The sequence below is a fragment of the Diabrotica virgifera genome, chromosome 6, assembly GCF_917563875.1.
Source record: "Diabrotica virgifera virgifera chromosome 6, PGI_DIABVI_V3a".
NCBI classification, from domain to species: Eukaryota; Metazoa; Arthropoda; class Insecta; order Coleoptera; family Chrysomelidae; genus Diabrotica; species Diabrotica virgifera.
This window is the reverse complement of record NC_065448.1, coordinates 4,349,524-4,370,149: the sequence shown is the minus strand read 5'-3', so window position 1 is coordinate 4,370,149 and position 20,626 is coordinate 4,349,524. Positions and strand designations below refer to the sequence as shown.

The following is a 20,626-nucleotide window of genomic DNA, read 5'->3' as shown; positions in this document are numbered from 1 at the left end:
AATCCCATATAAATTTAATATTTAACTTAAAAGATACAAGAAAACAGTTTCAGCAAAGGTTTCAGAAAACTCTTTGAACATTGTAATGTTAGTTGCCTAAATGTATAATTGGGTGGGAAACATAGAAACAAGACAGAAAAGAAGAAACTGTCATGATAGGTTATATTTTACTTCAAAATATTTTTTAAATTTTCTTCACATGGTGTTTTTTTATTTAAAATGTTTAGAACTCCTATACTAAGATGTATCAGACAGCTACAGTTACTAGAAAATACCATAAAAACAACTGTCGTACATACAACCAGCTTTCAATTACAAACAACTTCCCTTTATAAACATCCAGAAAAATCAGAATTAACAAAAAATAAACCTTCTAGCAGTGACCATAACTTTTTAGTAAAATTAAAATCAGATCCTGATACGTTTGGAACGCAGCAAGAAGAAGATCCTTTAGTGGAAGACGATGTCAAAGAAGATAAGTATTTTACGGAAAAGCCTTTAAGGTCTCAAAAGCTAAGTACCAAACAGTATGCAGATATAATTAAGGATCTAATAAGGAAGAGGAAGATTAAAGAGGCCATAGATGTTGTAGAGGTTCGCATGTTGAAGGAGGATAGAGTGAAACCTGAAAGTTATATATACAACTTACTGCTAGGTATATTTTAAAGCTTTTATTTCTTCATAAGATACACTTTAGCCATCTTAAAGTTTGTAATAAGCTTCTTCCTCTTTTTAAGCAATAGACCGCGATAGTCGTGACGTCAAAAAAAGTTTTCCAAACACATTGTGTCTAGGTACACATTAAAATGTACGCAAATAAAGAAGTTAAACTTCATCAAGCTAGTGACTATTTAGCGTGGGCAGTGACTGTATATTTTGATACACGCTATTTTGATATGTTTAGTGTTTGTTTGATAGAAAAATATTTGTTATGACCTTTAATTCTACCCATTCTACCTAACTTTTTTATTTGCGTACACGTTAGCATATACCCTAGACACAGCGTGTTTGGAAAAATTTTGACGTTTTGACGTCACACTATCACGGTCCATTCTGCTTGTCAATTGGCAGATTTATACCTCTATGTACGGTTGTCACCATACTTTTGAGCACTCAGCCAGTACTTCTACTGATTGGTGATTTATCTCTTGCCATTTCCATTTCACCCATTGTGCTTATTCCATTCTTTTTTTCTATTTATTGTCCATTAGTTTATAAACTGTATGTTACATTTTCTTTTAATGTCTTCACTTATCTTTAGATAACTCAATGTATTTCCTGTAATTCTTCTCAGTACTCTCATCTCTGCTGTTTCCAGTAGTCTTTGTGTGGTGGCTGTAGTATCGGGTCTTAATTCTGATGCATATGTCATTATTTGTCTTACACTGGCTTTATAAATTCTTCACTTCGTCTCAGTGTTAATATATCTAGAGAGGTTCGAGCAAAAATCCGATAACTAACAAAACCATTGTTTAGAGATAATCGCGATTAATGATTTTAGGAAGTTTGAAGAAGATTTAAAATCGTCATAGGAAGTTTTATCAAATATTTGGTATAGCCAAATAGCAGAGAATTTAATATTCAGTTAGAATAATTTATTTGAAGTTTAATTTATAAAAACGCATTTACAAAAAAAATAAAACATATTTATCGGGTTTTACCTCATTGAATGAGTATACTATTTGATTTTATTGGTTTTTATTTTGATTTTTTTTTTAACAAAAATAAATTAAGTAGTCTGCATTCTTTTTAGAAAATTAAAAGGTAAAATGTGTCTTCTTCTGATTCTTCTCACATCATTACATCTGGAATTTGATCTACGATATAATTACCAGTTTTTAAATTTGTCATTCAAGCATGCACCTCTTCTGGAAAATATTTTCTTGGCACATCTTTATCAAATCCGTTTTCTTTGCTTCACTTATTGGAAAGGTACTTTTTATTTATTTATTTACGGGCGAACCCATTTTACAAAATAAGTACAATATTTAAACAAGTATGATAATTTAAAAAAAAAATACAATTAACATGTTAAAGGTTTAAAACAAAATAAAACATTTATAAGCTAAAAATTACAAGACAATTAAACATGAAAGTATACAGACAAATATATAAATAATAAACATAAAAAGTAGGTACCTACATGTGATAATAACCGTCGTCAAGTGATATTTGACAATACGGCCTTGAATCTATTTAAGCTGTAGGAAAAGTCGAGTTCCTGAAATTGATTTGCAATTCTTTGGCTTCGAGATAAGAACGAATAATGAGCATAATTTGTTCTATGCATTGGTACAGAAAATGAAATCAATTGTCTTGTCTGGCGGTTGGGAACTGCGAAATTAATTTTGGCTAGCATATCTGGGCAGTCAATTTATGAGTTAACCAGCTTAAATAATAGAATTAAGTTGTGATGTAATCGACGGCTTTTTAATGTATTAATATTTAGCATCTGTAAAATATCAATTGCACATTCTCAATTTTATCAATATACAACTGATAATAGGGAGACCACACCGAAGAGCAATATTCCAGATGAGATCTAACCAACGAACAATATAGAATCTTTAATGCAGAGGTTCCCAAACTATTTTTTCTCGTAGACCCCTTTAAAAATTTACTGGTTTCGGTGGACCCCCTGCTGCTACATTTTTACCATATTCCCAAAACTCATCCCAAATGTGAAGATATAACGATGGAAATTGCCGTAGCGGGTGAGCTCCAACCCTAAAATCATCATCATTCATCATCACCCAGCTCTTTGCGTCCACTGCTGGACATAGGCCTCCCTCATTTTTGTCCATTGTGCTCTATTTTGAGCACTTTGCATCCAATTTCTTGACATTTTCTTGAGATCGTCAATCCAATGAGTAGGTGGTCTTCCTCTACTTTTTCTTCTAATCTCGGCCTCCACTCAAGTAATCTCTTCATCCACCTCGCATCACTGATTCGGGCGACGTGTCGGACCCAGTTGCATTTCAGGGTGGCAATTCGGGAAATTACATCGCTAACTCCTGTTCTCTGTCTTCGAAAATAGTGCTAAATTCGGAGTGATAAAAATAAAGAAAAAATGTAGGTATATTTTCTTACGATCTATTTATTAAAATGATAATGATAACAGACTTAAAAGAATTAAAATAAAACACTAATAACGTTACGTAACTTTAAATATGCAAATCAACAATAAAAAAAATCCCAATAATTTTAATGGGAGGGATGTACTTGATGGATTGACAGCAAATTATCAATATTTCGCTTTAGTTTTGTTAGGATTCCTTTTGTTGGTGTTCCTTTTTTTTTGTCAATAGGTTTGTAACTACACTAAACCTTTTTTCGACAAGGTATGACGAAGGAAACGCTATGAAAAGTTTTCTCGCAATTTCCCAAAGCCCAGAATATTTTTCAGGTATTTCTGCCTGCAGCCAAAATGTTTGATAGCCTTTTTTCAATTGCACCTTCAGCTCTTCATTGGTGCTGAGCTCTAGTAGTTCCTCTTGTAATACCACATCCGCCACTTCCGTTTCATCAAATGGATTTATGACCCGTGGTGGTATTTCCATCATCAAAATATCTTCAAATCTGTTTTTGAAGTCATCATGCAGCGCATTTAAATGTTGAACGTATGTCTGAATATCTTCATCAAAACATGCTGTACGTAACAAGCACAGGACCTGCACATTATAAGCACAGGATTGTGTAATCACAATCAGTAGAATTGCATATGCAAGCAATTTGCAGCAAAATAGAATTCTACTCATAATGGCAGTGGCGGAGTGATTTGGAATTTATTTAAAAAAATTTACATTTTTTATCGTAAAGTATCAATCGAACAAATAATGTTTTAATAGAAGGGACTCAAAAATGTGATTATTAGGCATTATAATAAGTTTTTTGATTTAAGATGTTTTTGATCAAATTTTAGTGTAGAAAACATTAAAATACTGTTTTTACATTTACCCCCATTCCCAAAATACATGTTCTTCTATTTGGCTAATAATTTGCCCACAGATAGCCAAAACACAGGACTTTAAGTGGTTAAAAGAATTTGTGTAGTTTTACAATATAAGAAAAGTTACATGCAATAATATCTGAGTCAAAATTATATAGTCCAGTCGGGTTAGCATTTGATCTTGCATGTAGAGCTACCCCAGCAAGATTCTATTCTGTTTTGACTGAAATTGTTAAAAATATGGTTTCAATAATTTCTTTTATTATAAATTTTTTGTGCCGTCGATATTTTCCGAGTTATGGGGCGAAAATAGTGACAGTTAGAGCAGAATTATTGAATTATCTCGTTTATTATTAGTTTTAGAACAAAAAATACTTATACAAAAGTGGAAAGAACTAAATTTTATACAATTTTAATTTTTTTCATTTTTTGCTAAAATCAATATTTCAGGTAGTACGTATGCGGTAAAGGCACGATCATAAGACCTGATTGGTTTGAGAGCAGCGGTTTTTGTTCAATATCTCCTCCATTTTCAACTTTTCGACAAAAATGGTAGAAATTGAAATTGTTCCAAATAAATCGTCTTTACAATAATTACTACAATTTTTTTAACCACTATTTTCATAGGGCCGATATTTTCCGGGTTAATTGTACCTAATTACAGTAGCCGCCTATATTTTGACACTTTAATTATTTCACGTATTTCTGTTGTGTTGTAAAACTATACAAATACTTTTAACATTTAAAGTCCTGTGTTTTGGTTATCTGTGGGCAAATTTTCAGTCAAATCGAAAGACATGTATTTTGGGAATGGAGGAGAATGTAAAAAAACGGCATTTTAAAGTTTTCTACACCTAAATTTCATCAAAAACTTGTTATATAATCTAAAAATAAACTTTTTAATCAAAATAACTTGTTATAATATATTTTAATGCTATTTTTAAGTCCCTACTATTAAAACATTATTTTTTCCCATTGATATTTTACGATAAAAAAATGCAAATTTGTTTAAATAAATACCAAATCACTATAAAGTGTTCGTGGACCCCCAATTACAACTTGTGCACCCCCATTTTTATTTCACACCAACGTAGACCCTCGTTGAGTCCCTCGTGGACCCCTGGGGGTCCACCTGGACCACTTTGGGAACCACTGCTTTAATGGTTGGATGGACGTAAAATCAGAAGTAACTCATTTTGATATATCCAAGAAGCCTCAAAGATTTGTTAATGAAGGTTTTAAAGTGCTCATGAAAAGTTAGTGAGGTATCTAGCCATATTCCAAGATCTTTGATTACAGTTTGTGATGAAAGAACAGATGTATTAATGCTGTAATCATATAGTAAAGGGTTATTAGTTCAATAAAAACGCATGACATGACACTTACTTGTATTCATTTCCATACCATTATTGATGCACCGACTTTGAAGTTTAGTCAAGTCGTCTTGTAATTTTTCAGCATCATCACTTGACCTTATTACAGAAAATACCTTTAAATCATCAGCAAATAGGAGTACCACACCATGGTGAAAGCTTTTAACTATATCATTAATAAACAGATTAAACAATTTTATATAACTTTGGTAAATTGCCCGGAGTTGGTAAGTCTATGGTTGCTTTTTGGGATGAAATTTGTTTTAGCCTTTTAGGGCGTAGAGTAGGAATTTTTTTTTTAATTCAAACCAATATCTTCTGATATTTTTATTAACTGGTTACCGCTGTCCTCTATTATCTTCTTTAGAATATCATCCAGTAGAATCACTGTTAGTTACAGCATTTATTATATCATCTGAGAATATACATAGCGTTTTTTAAAAAACTTTTGACACACTGGAATTCATTCATGGTAAGCTAGTGGAAAGAAACATTTCTTACTAAATGTTTGTTCCTTTTTTTGGGAAGTTTTAGAGACAAGTCTAGTCCTAATTATTAGTTTGACAGTTATATTGTACAAAATAAAAAATTTTCTAGACTAGACTATGACTACTACACTCCAGTAATTTCTACAGTTTTAATAGTCTTCAGACAACTTTTCAGTACACTTAAATTTAAATTTACTATAATTGATTTGCTGTTTTACCTTGGAAGCTCTGAGTTTGTTTTTCATTATAAATATGAGCCCCATTCTAACCACTTTTTTTGTTTTCGTAACATTCAATTGTCAATTTATGCCATCTTTTACTGGGTTTTTTGGCAGGAAAAAAGTGTGCTGAATTTTGTCAATATGAATAATTTTGTAATCTTCATCTCTGATAAAATTAATTATCAGTTTTTAACTTAGAAATATTTTTAATAAAATTAGTACCTTTACACAGGAAAAAGAAGATAAATGATTTTACCGGATTCTCATATGATAAATATGTTTACAACAAAGTATTTTTATCAGTAAAGTTATATATCGGGTTGGTGTTATTTAAAAATATGAGTTAACGGTTTTTACCATGTTCGGTTTTTATTAGTTATTGTGCTTAAAAATGTTAATAACAAATAATAACATTTACCAGTGGTAGGAGACGTGTTTTTACTACAGCAGAAATAAAAATACTGGATTTCATAATTTTGGTATTTATCAGATTTTCGCTCGAACCCCTCGATATGTCAGTTTCGCCATATAGTGTTATTAAGGTATCCTGTCAGTCTATTTGCTTTTTGTACTTGATATTTCACTTCTTTCTCTGTGGCTGGACAGTGTAATTCCAAGGTATTTTATTTCCATTACTTGTTCAATTTCACTTTTACATCAACTGATTGGTTCTTTACTGATTACTATTGTTTTAGTTTTCTGAGATGAAATTGTCATATTGAATTCTTTTGCTCTTATGTTAAATCTGTGGACTAATCTTTGCAGACTATCTTGAGCTATGAATATTGTGTCATCTGCGTAACACTTCTATACTACACAGAAGATGGATTACATCTTTGAGTCTTACTCTGTCAAATGCTTTCTTTAAGTCAATCAGACATAGAAATGCTGGTATATTATTATGGTCTAGTGATTTCTCAGTAATTTGCTTTATGACCAATATTGCACCTGTAAACCATCTTTCAGTACGAAAACCCAAAGTGATTTCATTATGACAACCAACTCAGGTTTGTAATGTGCTGTAACTAATATCGTCGTACATATTTTAGGTGCCTGTGGACGAGTTGGATATACAAAGAAAGCTTTCATGTTATACAATGACATGAAAAAACGTGGATTAAAAATCACACCTGGAAGCTATACAGCTCTATTTAATGCATGTGCAAACAGTCCATGGCCTTTGACAGACGGACTGAAACGAGCTACACATTTAAGAGAAATCATGATAGAAAAAGGCTACCAACCCAACGATACCAACTACAATGTTATGATTAAAGCTTTTGGGAGATGTGGAGACCTTCCTATGGCCTTTTCTTTGGTAGATGAAATGAGGTCAAAAAGTAATTTAAAACAAATTAAAACGTTAGTATTTCACCTTAATTTGAACCCTTTCTATTATTTTCAGAAATTCGTATTAGAGACGAGACCATAAACTTTCTTTTGCAATCCTGTATCAGCGATAAAGAAGCTGGATTCAGACACGCCTTGCTTGTTTGGAGGAAACTAGTCGATAAACATATTAAACCTAGTATTTATACTTTTAATTTGTTGTTGCGTTGTGTTCGAGATTGTAATATGGGAGATGTGGAAACAACAAAAGATGTCATTGATACTATTTGCAAGGATCGAAAAATGATTGAAGTGCCAAATATTAAGCAGCTGGAAGAAGGTAAGAAAGATTGTTCCATATTTATAGTAATTGTACTACTACTACTATTGGTTTACTGCATTCTCTGAAGCCTACTGAACCCTAACCGCCATTCTTCTCTGTTTAATCATAGACCTGGAGGGATTTCTCTTTCCTCTAGTTCTTTTTCAATTACATACCTCCCTCTAGCTTTTTCTCAGACTTCCTTTCCCTTTTCCCTTGTGGTGTCCACGTCAAAATCCGTTTTTAGGGATCCTGTCATCTGGCATTCTCTGTACATGGCCATACCATATTAGTCGTTTTCTTTTTATGTTATCAATTATTGAATGCGTGACTTCATCATTTCTCGTATTCTTTCATTTAATATCCAAACTCTTTTTGATTTGCCTGCTGCTCTTCTCCAGAAGTCCATTTCTGTTTCTAGTAACATTTTCTCTGTTCTTTGTTTCATTAGCCAAACTTCACTGTCATATGTGATTACACTTTTAAGTATAGTATTGTACATGGACGGTGTTATGCATAACTTGACCAAGCGACAAAAAAAAAGAATGTGTGTGTACTTTGTACGCACGTAAGAAGTTATACTTCTTTTATATAATTTCAAAGAAATAAATATACTTAACAGGTTATTTGTAATTTAATTTAAATATTAAACTAACTTTCCTACCTACCACTTTTAAAATTTTTTTATTAAAACGACACCAAAAATTAAAAAAAAAAATATGAATTGTCCGAGATTTGAAATTGGGACCTCTCGATCTCCGGTCGAACGCGCTACCACTGAGCTAAACTGCCTTTGCTTTGACAGGTTACAAGATTTCTCATATATACTGACAAATTTATTAGACCAAGTGAAGTCTACAAAAATACTTTAAATATACTTACTATTATTATAAAATATCTTATTCCCGAGGAAGACAAATCCAAAGACACAAAAATTATAATAAATAATACATTTACTAAAAACACTAATATATCATTTTAATGACTTATTTGCGCTGACAGCGCTGATACATACATATCTTGAAAGATTAGCAACGAACTACATACTGTCTGTGTGCGCATGCGCCCGGCATTATAAAATTTCACCCTCGATCGTAAAGAAGTACAGTCAAACCCGCTTATTAGAATACCTTTTAAAGGAATATCCCGGTTTAAGGAATAGAAATTTGATGTCCAGAAACGTTTCTACTAGCAACCAGTGATCGGTTATTGGAATATCCCGGTTATAGGACTACTTTTGATTGGCACGAAGGCTATTCCAATAAGCGGGTTCGACTGTATAACTTCAAAAATAGTTTTGAGATAAATGGCTTCAAAGTTTTTCGTTTCTTAAAAATGCATTTATTAACATACATATTTGCACAAAATTTTAACAGAAGAATGATCACCTATAGCTCTTTTTGGTTGCAAAGTTTCAATATAATCGCTCCTACCATATTCTAGAAAAAAAAAATAAAATGTTGCTTGGTCTACTTATCCTTTAAATATATTTTAGGAAGTTTAGCTGTTATACGTTACTAGACCAACTACCATTTATGTCATTTGGTCTATTAATACAAAACAAAATATTGCGATATGCCTCTTGTAATCACTAAATAAATAAACTAGTATTTTTTAAATTTATATGTTAAACGTGTATTGCTACAACATAATCAATTCAATTATCATTAAATATATTTTTTGCATTTTATTGCTCGAAATTTATTTTACCATTCAATAGCGTTAATTCCAATGCAGTTAAAATTATATCAATAAAAAATTGGGAGTCTACAGAGTTTTTTCTGTTCTTGACTGAAACCTGCTCATATTTGAAGATAATTCCTCAATTTAGAAGTTTAATAACGAATAATATACAATAACAAATAACAATACAGTTTTTTTTTTTTTTTTTTTTTTGTTTTTTTATGGCATTGACTTGGGTGTCATTTAGCCAGTCACAACTTTTTTTTTTTTTTTTCTGTTCATACATAAGGAAGGCAATGAGGTCCTTAGAGTTCCATAGCAAACTCTTCTACAGCTCTCTACTCAGTTCAAAAGCTGGCCGCTATGGACTGTCCAAGTTGCTCACCACATTTTCCATTATGTATCTTCTTCTTCTTCTTCTTCTTTTTTCATACTTTTATTTGCATACACAATGCAATACTTGCTTGCACATTAACCCCTTAATGTACGTCTCTGACACGAGCGACCATTAAATTTTAATCTTTCAAAATTTTTCAAGCACTCGTGAAGTTGGTATTTGTATAAAAGCGTATAAATATCTAAATAGGGGGAAATATTTTCTACATTTTTTCTTCTAATTTTACATCTATACCTTTTTTTATTGCCAAGACTGTGTTGTCATTGTAAAATGATATTTAATTATCTATTAACTTGCAGTAGTGACCATTGACATTTCATAAATTGAATTTTGTTAAAAATCTGTTGTTATTCGAAGCGTTAGTGTACTAAACAGCGGTACATAGATATTGTCCTTTTCATGAGCATTTTTCAGTGCGTAACAAATGATAGGAAAAAGGGTAAGTCCGTGATAATACACATTTATGACATTTATTCTAACATGACATTTTAGTTAAATCTGACAGTTGTCACATTTTATTTTCAATTTGGAATAAAAACAAATCAAATGTGTTTCTTGCATTTATAAAATGGTATTTTCTTTGATTTGTATAGTCTTATAAATTATACAGATTATATTTGTAATATTATTATCTAATTAAAAAAAATTATTTTTTTTATTATGGCGCTATCTATCGACAACTAGAATAACTAGAATAAATATTGTAAATGTCTGTAATCACGGACGTGCCTTTTTTCTGTCACATACAATTTAATGCGTTAGAAAGAAATCGAAAAACTGTGACGCACTGAAAGATGATCATGAGAAAAAGAATACCTTTTTGAAGTTATACTTCTTTAGGCGCGATTGAGATTGAGGGTGAATTTATATTACACCGACAGTATGGTGTTGAAATGATCTGTCAATAATAAATAATTGTTCAATATGAAGGTAAACAAATGTTGTATAATATATTAGTTTTATTGTTGTGAGGACAGAAACAAAAAAGTTTATAATTGTAGTGACTTTTAAATAGTTTTTAAAAGCAACAGGTACGTAATAATTGTAAATGTATCATAGGTACCTACCTATTTGAACCTACCAAAATACATAGTATGTAATACTTTTATTTACATAATTTGATTACCATCAAAATTTCTATCAATATTCACCTAATATATTGTTTTCTTACTCTGTTTTGTTGTATTGTTTCAATTTTAAATCATTTCAATTCAAAATCAAAATAATTTGATTTAATTCAAAAATGTCAAAAGTTTAATCCGTAGTCGATCTTCGCACATAATGACACATTGTCTCCGTGGCGAAGCGTTTAAGGCGAATGAACCCCAATACCAACCGCGCTGATAAGCTGGTTCGAACCCCAATGGAAACTTTTATTTTTTTATTTTTTTTATACATTTTATGATTGTAAGTATATTTATTATATAATTTTATTTTCAGAAAATACGTATATATTTAGTTAAAAAAATTTCCGACAATTAATGTTCAGAAATCATTTGTGGCATTTTTAATGTGTTTGTGTGTGTTTTATTCTTTTATTATTTTAATTTTTGGAACTGTTTTAATAAAAATGTTTGAGAAGTAGTAAGTATAAATTAGTTTAATATTTAAATAAAATATATGTAAATAAAAAGTATATTAATTTCGTTTAAATCATATAATAGAAGTATAACTTCTTACGTGCGTACAAAGTACACACACATTCTTTTTTTATTGCTCAGCCAGTGTTAAGACACTGTAAAATGAGATTTATGTTTTAATAACTTGCAGTCGGAACCATTGACAATCTATACGAATTAATTTTGTAGAGTTTCCAGTATTTTGTTTTTATACAAAGCGTTAGGGTATTTGAAGCAGTCTGAAGTGAATCGTGTTTTTTTATTCTTAGAACTATTTTATGCCTTATATATAGATTTTATATAGATTATTTGTATTTTTCAATTTAATTATACATAAACACAACATTTTCACTTTAAAAAAATTCGATCATTTTTTGACCGAAACTTCAAAATTAATGTGTACATTAAGGGGTACAAAAATGTTATTCTGGCCAAACGCTTAGTTTAGCATAACCAGACCAAAGCCGTTGAGCGGCCGTGGGTAACGGCATAAACGCTGGCCTCATACGCCAGTAGACGTGGGTTCGATCCCTGCCAAAGACAAACCATTTTCATTTCCAATAATGACACGAGCCGTCTCACCGTGCCTCGGAGAGTACGTTAAGCCGTCGGTCCCCCTGGGCTAGTGTACATCGACACTAGTTACTTGAAACAGGGTTAAAGATGTAATTGGCGCTGGAACTATCCGAAAGGATCTCCCCGGCAAAAATGCCATACGATATTATTATTATACCAGACCAAAGACGCTTAGTCTACTATTGCGAAACTAAGAATGGCCGTTATGGATATAGTCTTGTTATGCAAAACTAAACACCCTTAATAGACAGAATGTCGCTTGGTTTAATTTTGTTTTTCTTAGTAACCGTTAACGTGACAATAACAGGGATTTTTTCCAAGATAGTTATCACCTATGTATCACCAGAATCCGCTGTTATCTCGATTTTAAAGAAATGGCGCTTGGTCGAGTTATGCATAACGCCGTCCGTTGCGCATAACGGTCAAGCTGTTTATTCACTTCAGATATTGTTTGGTCCCACAGAATGCCGTTCCTCATGGATATGACTTTTCCACCTTGTATGTTTCTGTCTTTTATAGCAGCATTCAGTATTCCATCTTGAGTTATCTTCATGCCCAAGTACTTGTAAATAGTAATTGTTTTGGAAAGTTTATATTGCTTACTTAATTTTGTTGATATTGTGTTTCAGGAAACTCAAGAATACCACCACCACCTTATGAAATACAAACAACAGAATCTACAAACTCCAATGAAAACCACCAAACACTTCAAGTTCAAAATCATCTAGTCGATATTGTGGACTCCAGACCGAACCTTTTAGCAAAAATTCCCCATATGGGCAATATAATCAGTCTCACCGAAGTGAAAGAACCCGAACATCGTCTTTTGCTGTTAGGCGGATGTAGAGGATTCCTAGAAGAAATCAAAATTCGAGGATGTTCTCCAGATATTAAGACATTTACTCAATTGTTAGACTGCATTCCAGATACTGTGGCCGCCGAGCAAGAACTTTTGAGTTCGATGAAGAAGTTTTATGTCAAGCCGGATCTAGATTTTTTCAATATGTTGATAAAGAAGAGGAATATGAGATCTGATAGTAATGCGGCAAAGGTATGACAGTAAATGACATTTATTTCATATACAAGACTCACAGAATTGATTTTTAGGACGTTTTGAAGTTGATAAAGAAAAACGGTTACAGACCAGACTTGATTACATATGGAGTTTTGGCGTTAGGTTGCACAACTGAGGAAGACTGTGTACAACTCATAACTGAAATGAAAGAAGGGTGTTATACGTAAGTTTTTGTTGTTTTGCTGAGAAATAAAGGTCGTACCCAAGCCACTTGATTGAACCGCTACAATGATGTTGATGTTTTTCGAATGCTTTTGACACTATTGAAAATGTTTCAATGATTTCAAAGCTTTTTGGCGCCTTTGACACTTTTCTAACGCTACAGAAGCTTTTTTAATTATCTGAAAGCTTTTTCAAAGGGTACTCAAGGTACAAGAGCGTCTCAAAACTTTTTCCGGTGCTTTTTTAATAAGTCTTCGTTTTTCCCAACACTTTTGACGCTTCTGAAGTATTTTCTATGATTTTGTAGCTTTGTTGTCCATTTTAAGCTTTTTCGGCGCTTTACTAAGGGTTTTTCAAGGGAAAATATTTTCGATGATGCTCTTTCGTTGATTTCTAAGTGTTGTTCTGAAGCTATTTCCCTGTGGCATTTTTATGATTAACTATTTATATGGTAAATAAGCCACAATTAAATTGAAAAAAATAATTTTATTAACGTTTCGACGCCCAAATCGGGTGTCGTTGTCAAAATACAAAATACTACTAAATTAAACAAAAATGTTGTTGCTAAGTAAAATATTCTTCTAATAATTTATTTAATCTGACTCATTTGTATTGGCAATTCAGACATATACATTTTAAAATAGAAGACTTTAAAATGATATTGCCAATATTTATGAGTTGCATTCCTGGGACGACTTTATTGAAAGATACGATTACATGAAATCAACCCCAACTCAAGAATATCCGCCACAAAAAATCATAACATGTGATCTGCCTTTAAAAAGACAACCAAATGCAACGATGACAGTAAAATTCTCGCGTTAGAGATTCCATAGTAAATCACGAGGGAAAACCTGGAAAAAACCTCATGATACTATCCCGTCATCGTAAGTATTTGGTCTTACATTTAATTTACTCTCAAGAAACTAATACCAAATTCTGACTTTAATATGTTTAAATTATAAATAATATTAATAATACATAGATATACAATAAGTAATACTAAAATATAAAATATGTACTAACTCGATATGTTATTGACTTACTAATCGTGGTATTTTCTTTCTATTGACTTCCTCGTTCAGTATGGGTAACCACATCCTACTGCATTCTACCGAGGAATTTGCGACACAATTGGTTTCATTTAGCATAATTAGAGCCGCTTCTTCGATTTTTCTCTTTTTACTATCTGATTCTTTCCGGACTATACTCGAATCTCTCCACTGAACTCTATGTTCATTATCCCATGCGTGTTGACATATTTGAGATCTATTAAATTCTCTATTTTTAATATAAGATTGATGTTCACTTATTCTAACGTTTAATGTTGAATTTATTTCCTATTGTTTTAAGTTTCTCGGATAGTCCTTTTATATATGGTATTGATATTTTCCTCGTATTATTTCTTGTGAAAGTTGTAGGATCCCGTTCTAAGTTGTTCTGTTCCATTCGATCCAATCTTGACAATTCCTTATATTTATAAACGATATGGGATAATCATTTTTTAATAAAACAGATGTTAACAATTGTTTTTCTTCTAACAATGAATTTTCGTTAGAACAAGTAATTTTGGCTCTATCATAATAAGGATTTAATGATTCCCTTTTTAACGTGGATGTTGTGATTCGATTTGTAATTGAGATATCTGTTGGTGTGTGTTGGTTTTCTATACACTTGAGTCTCATCCAGTATCTTTCTTTGAGACTAAAACATCGAGGAAAGGCAGGGTGTTATTGTATTCCTTTTCCATTGTAAATTTTATTGTCTCTTCTTGATCGTTTATAATATTCAGGAATGTATCCAACAATTCTGATCTATGAGGCCATATTTCTTATATGGCTTATTTCCCATATAAATAGTTGATTTCCAAGGTAGTTGATGTTTTTTATAATCGTTCAAAAATTTCAAAGGAGCTCCCAAATGTTTTCGCTGCGATGTTTTTGACACTATTGAAGCTTTCTCGGAGTTGCGAAGTTTTTTATACGTACCTATTTGACATGTTCCAAGGCTATAGGAACTTTTTTTTCAATTATCTAGAATGTTTTTCAAAGGGTACTCAAAGAAAAAGTTTGTCAATAATTTTTCCTACGATTTTCTAACAGTTTCTTTGGGTTTTCAACAAGACTTATTCGACGCTCTTGACGCATTTTCAACGATTTTGTAGTTTTTTCGACTGTTATCAATGTAAACCTGTCAAACGTTTTATTGCCATCTAGATTCTGCAAGTCTTTTGTTACGCTTGAAATTTTTCGATGTTGACGACTATTTTGCCGCGTTTTATGAGCTTTTCTACTCGTTTTTGGCGTTCTTTCAAAGTTATTAACGGATTTTTAAGCATTATCGACAAATGTTTGATCTTTTGAAGCTTTTTCCCCAAGTGTTTTCAACGAAAAAAGATTTGTAATGCTTATTAGACGCTCTTTTGTTGCTTTCCAAGGCATTTGACGCCTTTGAAAATTGTTCAACGACTTAGATGGTTTTGAAACTTTTTCAACGGCTTTTATAATGCAAAACGGCAAAATAATGCTGTTTAAGCGTTTATTATGCATTTCTACTCGTTTTTGTCGATTTTACAACTTTTTACACGCTTTTTCAAAACTAAGAATGATTTTGAAGCATTCTCGGCGTTTTTTGGAACTTTCGTAGAGCGCTTTCAACAATTTTGAAGCTTTTTCGAAGCATCTATAGGACTATTACTTACATCGGAAAATTTGCTAGATTTTTCCTGCAATTTTTCGATTTGTTTTTTTTTTCGCTTTTCAAAGCTTTTTAGTTGCTTTTTCACCACTTTACACCTTAGCCACTTAATTTTTTTTTATTGTTTTAGCTTAAACACCGAAATCCTGGGTGCTATGTTAAGCCAAGCTTGCTATCACATGAACATTAAATACGTGATGTACCTCATGGACTTATGTTTGACAGAAAACGTGCAGCCCAATAAGAAATTTATCGAGAAATTGTCAGAATTTAAAGCAAATCTTTATAACCCAAACATAGAAAAGGTATCGTAACATTTTTGGATTCATCAGTGTGTTTTTATTCCATTTTTAAATATTATTTGTTGAAAAAACTAGTTTTATGTGCAGGTATACGTTTCCTGAAACATTTACCTGTCTGACCTATGTATCTTGATAAATTTTTCTGTTTCAGACGTCATCTTTTATAAAAAATAAAGCTCTGTTTAAAATCCAATACAAAAAATGGTTAAACGAAGTTAGAGTAGACGATTCTGAGAATGTACATCCGTGGCAACAGTTCAGAGAAACCAACGACAACGAGCACAAGTACAAGCCGAAAGACACGGCTAGATTTAAGCCGAGACGACTATCTTTGTTTAAGGTTAAAACATCAACTAAAGTTAGGTATTAAAAATAGTTTATGACATGTTAATTATGTAAAATAAATTTTTATAGTAACTGTGTACATTATTGCTTCCTTCGATCATTAAAGGTGGCTGTCGCTGAAAAATTAAAGTACAGACAATTAAAAAAAAAACACCAAAAAATGTTTATAGGCTGTATTACAAAAGGTATTCTTGTAATTTAGAAAAAAAATTATAATTTCAGTTGATGAAGTTTCCTGTTGAGGTCTTCAAACTTAATGATCTTCCTGATGAAGAAATCTCCATATCTGTGCGCTACCTTGGTGTCGGCAATATGGATCATGTCATTATCTATGTAGAAGTCAAGCTAAAAAAGAATTTAATCAATAGGTGCGTCAATATTAAGGGCCGGTTGTTCGAACGCTAATCAACAATGATCATTATCAAATAATTAATTACTGTCAATGTCAATTGTTAAAACATAATTAATTACAATTCTGAGACTATAATCAATTAATATAACAATAATTATTAACATAATTAATAATAAATCTCATAATTGTAATTAATTATGTTTTCAGCAACCCAAACAAAGTTGACATTGACAGTTTTGGTGACAGTAATTAAATATTTAATAATGATCATTGTTGATTAGCGTTCGAACAACCGGCCCTTAGAGTTTAAGAAACGAAATAAGTATCAAAATTGCTCTAGCTGTCATAGTTTACAAGTCAACTTCCGATCTCATTATTACCCCCTCACACAATTTTTAATACTAGATCCGAATCCAATAAAAAACCCACATAAAACTTTGGTTTATAATGAATGATACTTGTAGTTGCAATGTGGTTAACGATATGACATTAACTTACCTCTGACCCACTCTGGAACTTTCCTTCCAAACCGGAGGCACCTTTAGACCAAACAACATTCTTCATCTTATGCTTAAAGCACAACAAATGTATGACCAAAGATTCAATCTCCTTATCCAAGTCTCTTCCTTCGTTATTCCTGCTATTCTGAGCCATAAACGTAGCCAATTTGCTCAGCGGCAAAGTAGTGTATAGCTTCAAGTAACTCCTGATGGTCGGCAACATTTTCTGCTGAGCCACTTCATCCATAAACACGGCAGTTTGGTGCTGAATAGCCTCCTTTGAGTAGTCTCCAGAGACGGAATCGATTGGAGGTGGGTAAGGGGACAAAAATTTAGGACAGGCATAAACGAAGCTGTTCTCGAATTCCGTTAAGTCGCCGTACTGCATTTTGTACATCTTTTCATGGTAGCTTTTTTCTCTCAAGACTTGTTGGATTGATTCATCGACACATTGGGGATGTAACACCAAGCAAATCGCTAACAAGTGATACATTTGATCAGTTTGTTTGTTAATCTGATCGTGTTGGTACGTTTTAGAGGCAAATAACTGTTTTGTTCGTTGAATGTACAATAAAATGGACGAGAAAGTTCTGATAGCATCGGAATATCTTCGCATCATCATGTAAGCAAAACCTACATAGTATGACGTTGATATTTGACAGGCAGGGATGTGAGCATATTGCGACTTCTTGTGTACTTCAATATTTTCTAATACTTTGATAGCTTGATAGTAATCTCCTAATAAGGAATGGAGTCTTAGAAGTCCCACCAATGAGAAATACCCCAGCATTTTGTATAAAGAATGGCTGCCGAATTCACCGGAAACAGACTCAGGATCACCACCACTAGCATACACCTCCAGCTGCTGCTTAATGTTACTCTTGTCCACCAAAGAGTGCAAAACGTTGAGGACGCACAACACATTCCACACTTTATTGTTAGAGTTCAAAGTCTCCAATTCCAAAGGTTTCTTGTTTTGTAGACGAGCTCTGTATTGGGCAAAGGACTGGAACTGATAGACGAATTCGTCGATGAGTTCCCACAGCCACAGGTCGGGTAGTTCTAGTGGCACGGGTTCTTCAGCGCTGAGAATGTAGTTGAACAAGTCGCAGTAGTTGAAGAAGGAATTGAAGCGTTGTTCTAAAGACGGACCTCCTTGGATGCGGGCGTAAATGTGGCGGAAGTAGAGTTCTTTATATAAAATCATAAATACCTGCAAAATAAAAAAAAAACAATAATTATAAAGATTAGTAAATATCTAGGTAATACTGATAAATTTATAAATATACAGAGAGAGTCTGTAAAGTGGAATAAATTCAATATCTCAAATACTAATTGTTTTTTTGGAAAATGCTCAGACCCGTCGATTAGTATTTCAAATTGTCCTTTTTGACATTCAATAAAAATGTATACAGGGTGTCCCAATTTAGAGATATGACGTCATCGTCGATTTTCTTAAATGGCAACACTGTCATTTTGATAGCTAATTTGATAGGGTTTGTAAAGTTATACATGACTGCAAAATATCAAATTTTTATTCTCTACCATTTACAAGATAATAGAAAATAACAAAGTTATATCTGTAATTTGGAATATATTCAATAATTAAAATACTAACTGTTTTTTTGAAAAATGCTCAGACCCGTCGATTAGTATATCAAATTGTCATTTTTGACATATAATAATAATGTATACAGGGTGTCCCAATTTAGACATATGACGTCATCGTTGATTTTCTTAAATGGCAACACTATCATTTTGATAGCTATTTTGATAGCGTGTGTAAAGTTATACACATCTGAAAAATTTCAAAATTTTATTCCCTACCATTTACAAGATAATAAAAAATAACAAAGTTATGAAGAACAAGAAGTAATCAAATAATAATTGAATTTATTTATTTCAATTAAGCAAATGCTCATAACGTTGCCCATTGACAATAATTGAGGGCAACATTATGAGTTTTTGCTTAATTTATTGAAATAATTAAATTCAATTATTAGTTGATTACTTCTTTTTCATAACTTTGTTATTTTTTATTATCATCTAAATGGTAGAGAATACAAATTTGAAATTTTGCAGTTGTGTATAACTTTACACACCCTATCAAAATAGCTATCAAAATGACAGTGTTGCCATTTAAGAAAATCAACGATGACGTCATATCTCTAAATTGGGACACCCTGTATACATTATTATTATATGTCAAAAAGGACAATTTGATATACTAATCGACGGGTCTGAGCATTTTTCAAAAAAACAGTTAGTATTTTAATTATGGAATATATTCCAAATTACAGATATAACTTTGTTATTTTCTATTATCTTGTAAATGGTAGAGAATAAAAATTTGATATTTTGCAGTTATGTATAACTTTACAAACCCTATCAAATTAGCTATCAAAATGACAGTGTTGCCATTTAAGAAAATCGACGATGACGTCATATCTCTAAATTGGGACACCCTGTATACATTATTATTGAATGTCAAAAAGGACAATTTGAAATACTAATCGACGGGTCTGAGCATTTTCCAAAAAAACAATTAGTATTTGAGATATTGAATTTATTCCACTTTACAGACTCTCTCTGTATATTTTTTTTATATCATTGGGTTATTTACGCATGGTTCCCAGATCTTTGACATGGCTGTTAAAGCTGATAACTTCTAGGCTGCTTTGAGTTTCTTTCTTTATATGGTGGTACCACTATAGCTTTATACAGCGCACTGTGGTTCCAAATGCCGAAAACGTGGTCAGGAACCTTTAAACACGTATATTGTTCATATACTTCAGAATTACTTTCGTACTTAAGGGTTTTTGGCATCGCTGACTACGAATCTGACTTTTTTTTTGAAAAACAAAATGGTGGATCCTACATGGTGGAGAGAAATTGAAAATATCAATAAAAACGCAAATTTTTTTGTCAAATTAGGTAGTTTAAGATCGCTGTCCAATACCAAATATTCAGAATTAATATCCGATATTGAACAGTATATTTATATCACCCCGTACATCACACGAACAAATTTGTTATCATATTTAAACATGTGCGGGATATTTCATTTGTTTAATTGTTGCAATTTATAAACAATATTTTGGCAATGGACATAATTTTAGCTGACTAATTAAAAACCTTTGTTCTTTTTGTCGTGTGGGCTATGACCCAATTCATGTTGCCAACAAGAGATAATACATTTTAGAATCATTCTCAAGAATCACTTCAACCAGGCCAGA

The 20,626-nt window shown here is 32.0% G+C and overlaps 2 protein-coding genes across 3 annotated transcripts in view; one reads left to right on the top strand and one right to left on the bottom strand.

The window, feature by feature from the left end:
• Nucleotides 1-63: 63 nt before the first annotated feature.
• Nucleotides 64-16,610, top strand: LOC114327056 (pentatricopeptide repeat-containing protein 1, mitochondrial). Its single transcript, XM_028275555.2, has 7 exons — nt 64-655; nt 7,081-7,371; nt 7,437-7,700; nt 12,587-13,008; nt 13,065-13,195; nt 16,022-16,196; nt 16,345-16,610. The coding sequence occupies exons 1-7, from the start codon at nt 220-222 to the stop codon at nt 16,561-16,563; spliced, it is 1,938 nt and encodes a 645-aa protein (XP_028131356.2). The 5' UTR covers nt 64-219; the 3' UTR covers nt 16,564-16,610.
• An 87-nt stretch (nt 16,611-16,697) lies between these two features.
• Nucleotides 16,698-20,626, bottom strand: part of LOC114327057 (eukaryotic translation initiation factor 3 subunit L) — a 47,912-nt gene continuing 43,983 nt past the window's right edge. For both annotated transcript variants that reach the window (XM_028275556.2, XM_050654235.1), the window contains 2 exons: nt 17,389-18,603; nt 16,698-16,883 (listed from right to left, as the gene is read on the bottom strand). In XM_028275556.2, coding sequence (XP_028131357.1) covers nt 16,749-16,883; nt 17,389-18,603 — 1,350 coding nt within the window. In that variant the 3' untranslated portion in view covers nt 16,698-16,748. The remainder of the gene's footprint in view (nt 16,884-17,388; nt 18,604-20,626) is intronic.

Bases quoted from the DNA above. Each gene is read 5' to 3' on its own strand.
- LOC114327056 (XM_028275555.2), top strand. From the start codon at position 220: ATGTTTAGAACTCCTATACTAAGATGTATCAGACAGCTACAGTTACTA. The intron at 7,701-12,586 runs GTAAGAAAGATT...ATTGTGTTTCAG, and splicing joins TATTAAGCAGCTGGAAGAAG to GAAACTCAAGAATACCACCA. The intron at 16,197-16,344 runs GTATCGTAACAT...TTTCTGTTTCAG, and splicing joins ATAACCCAAACATAGAAAAG to ACGTCATCTTTTATAAAAAA.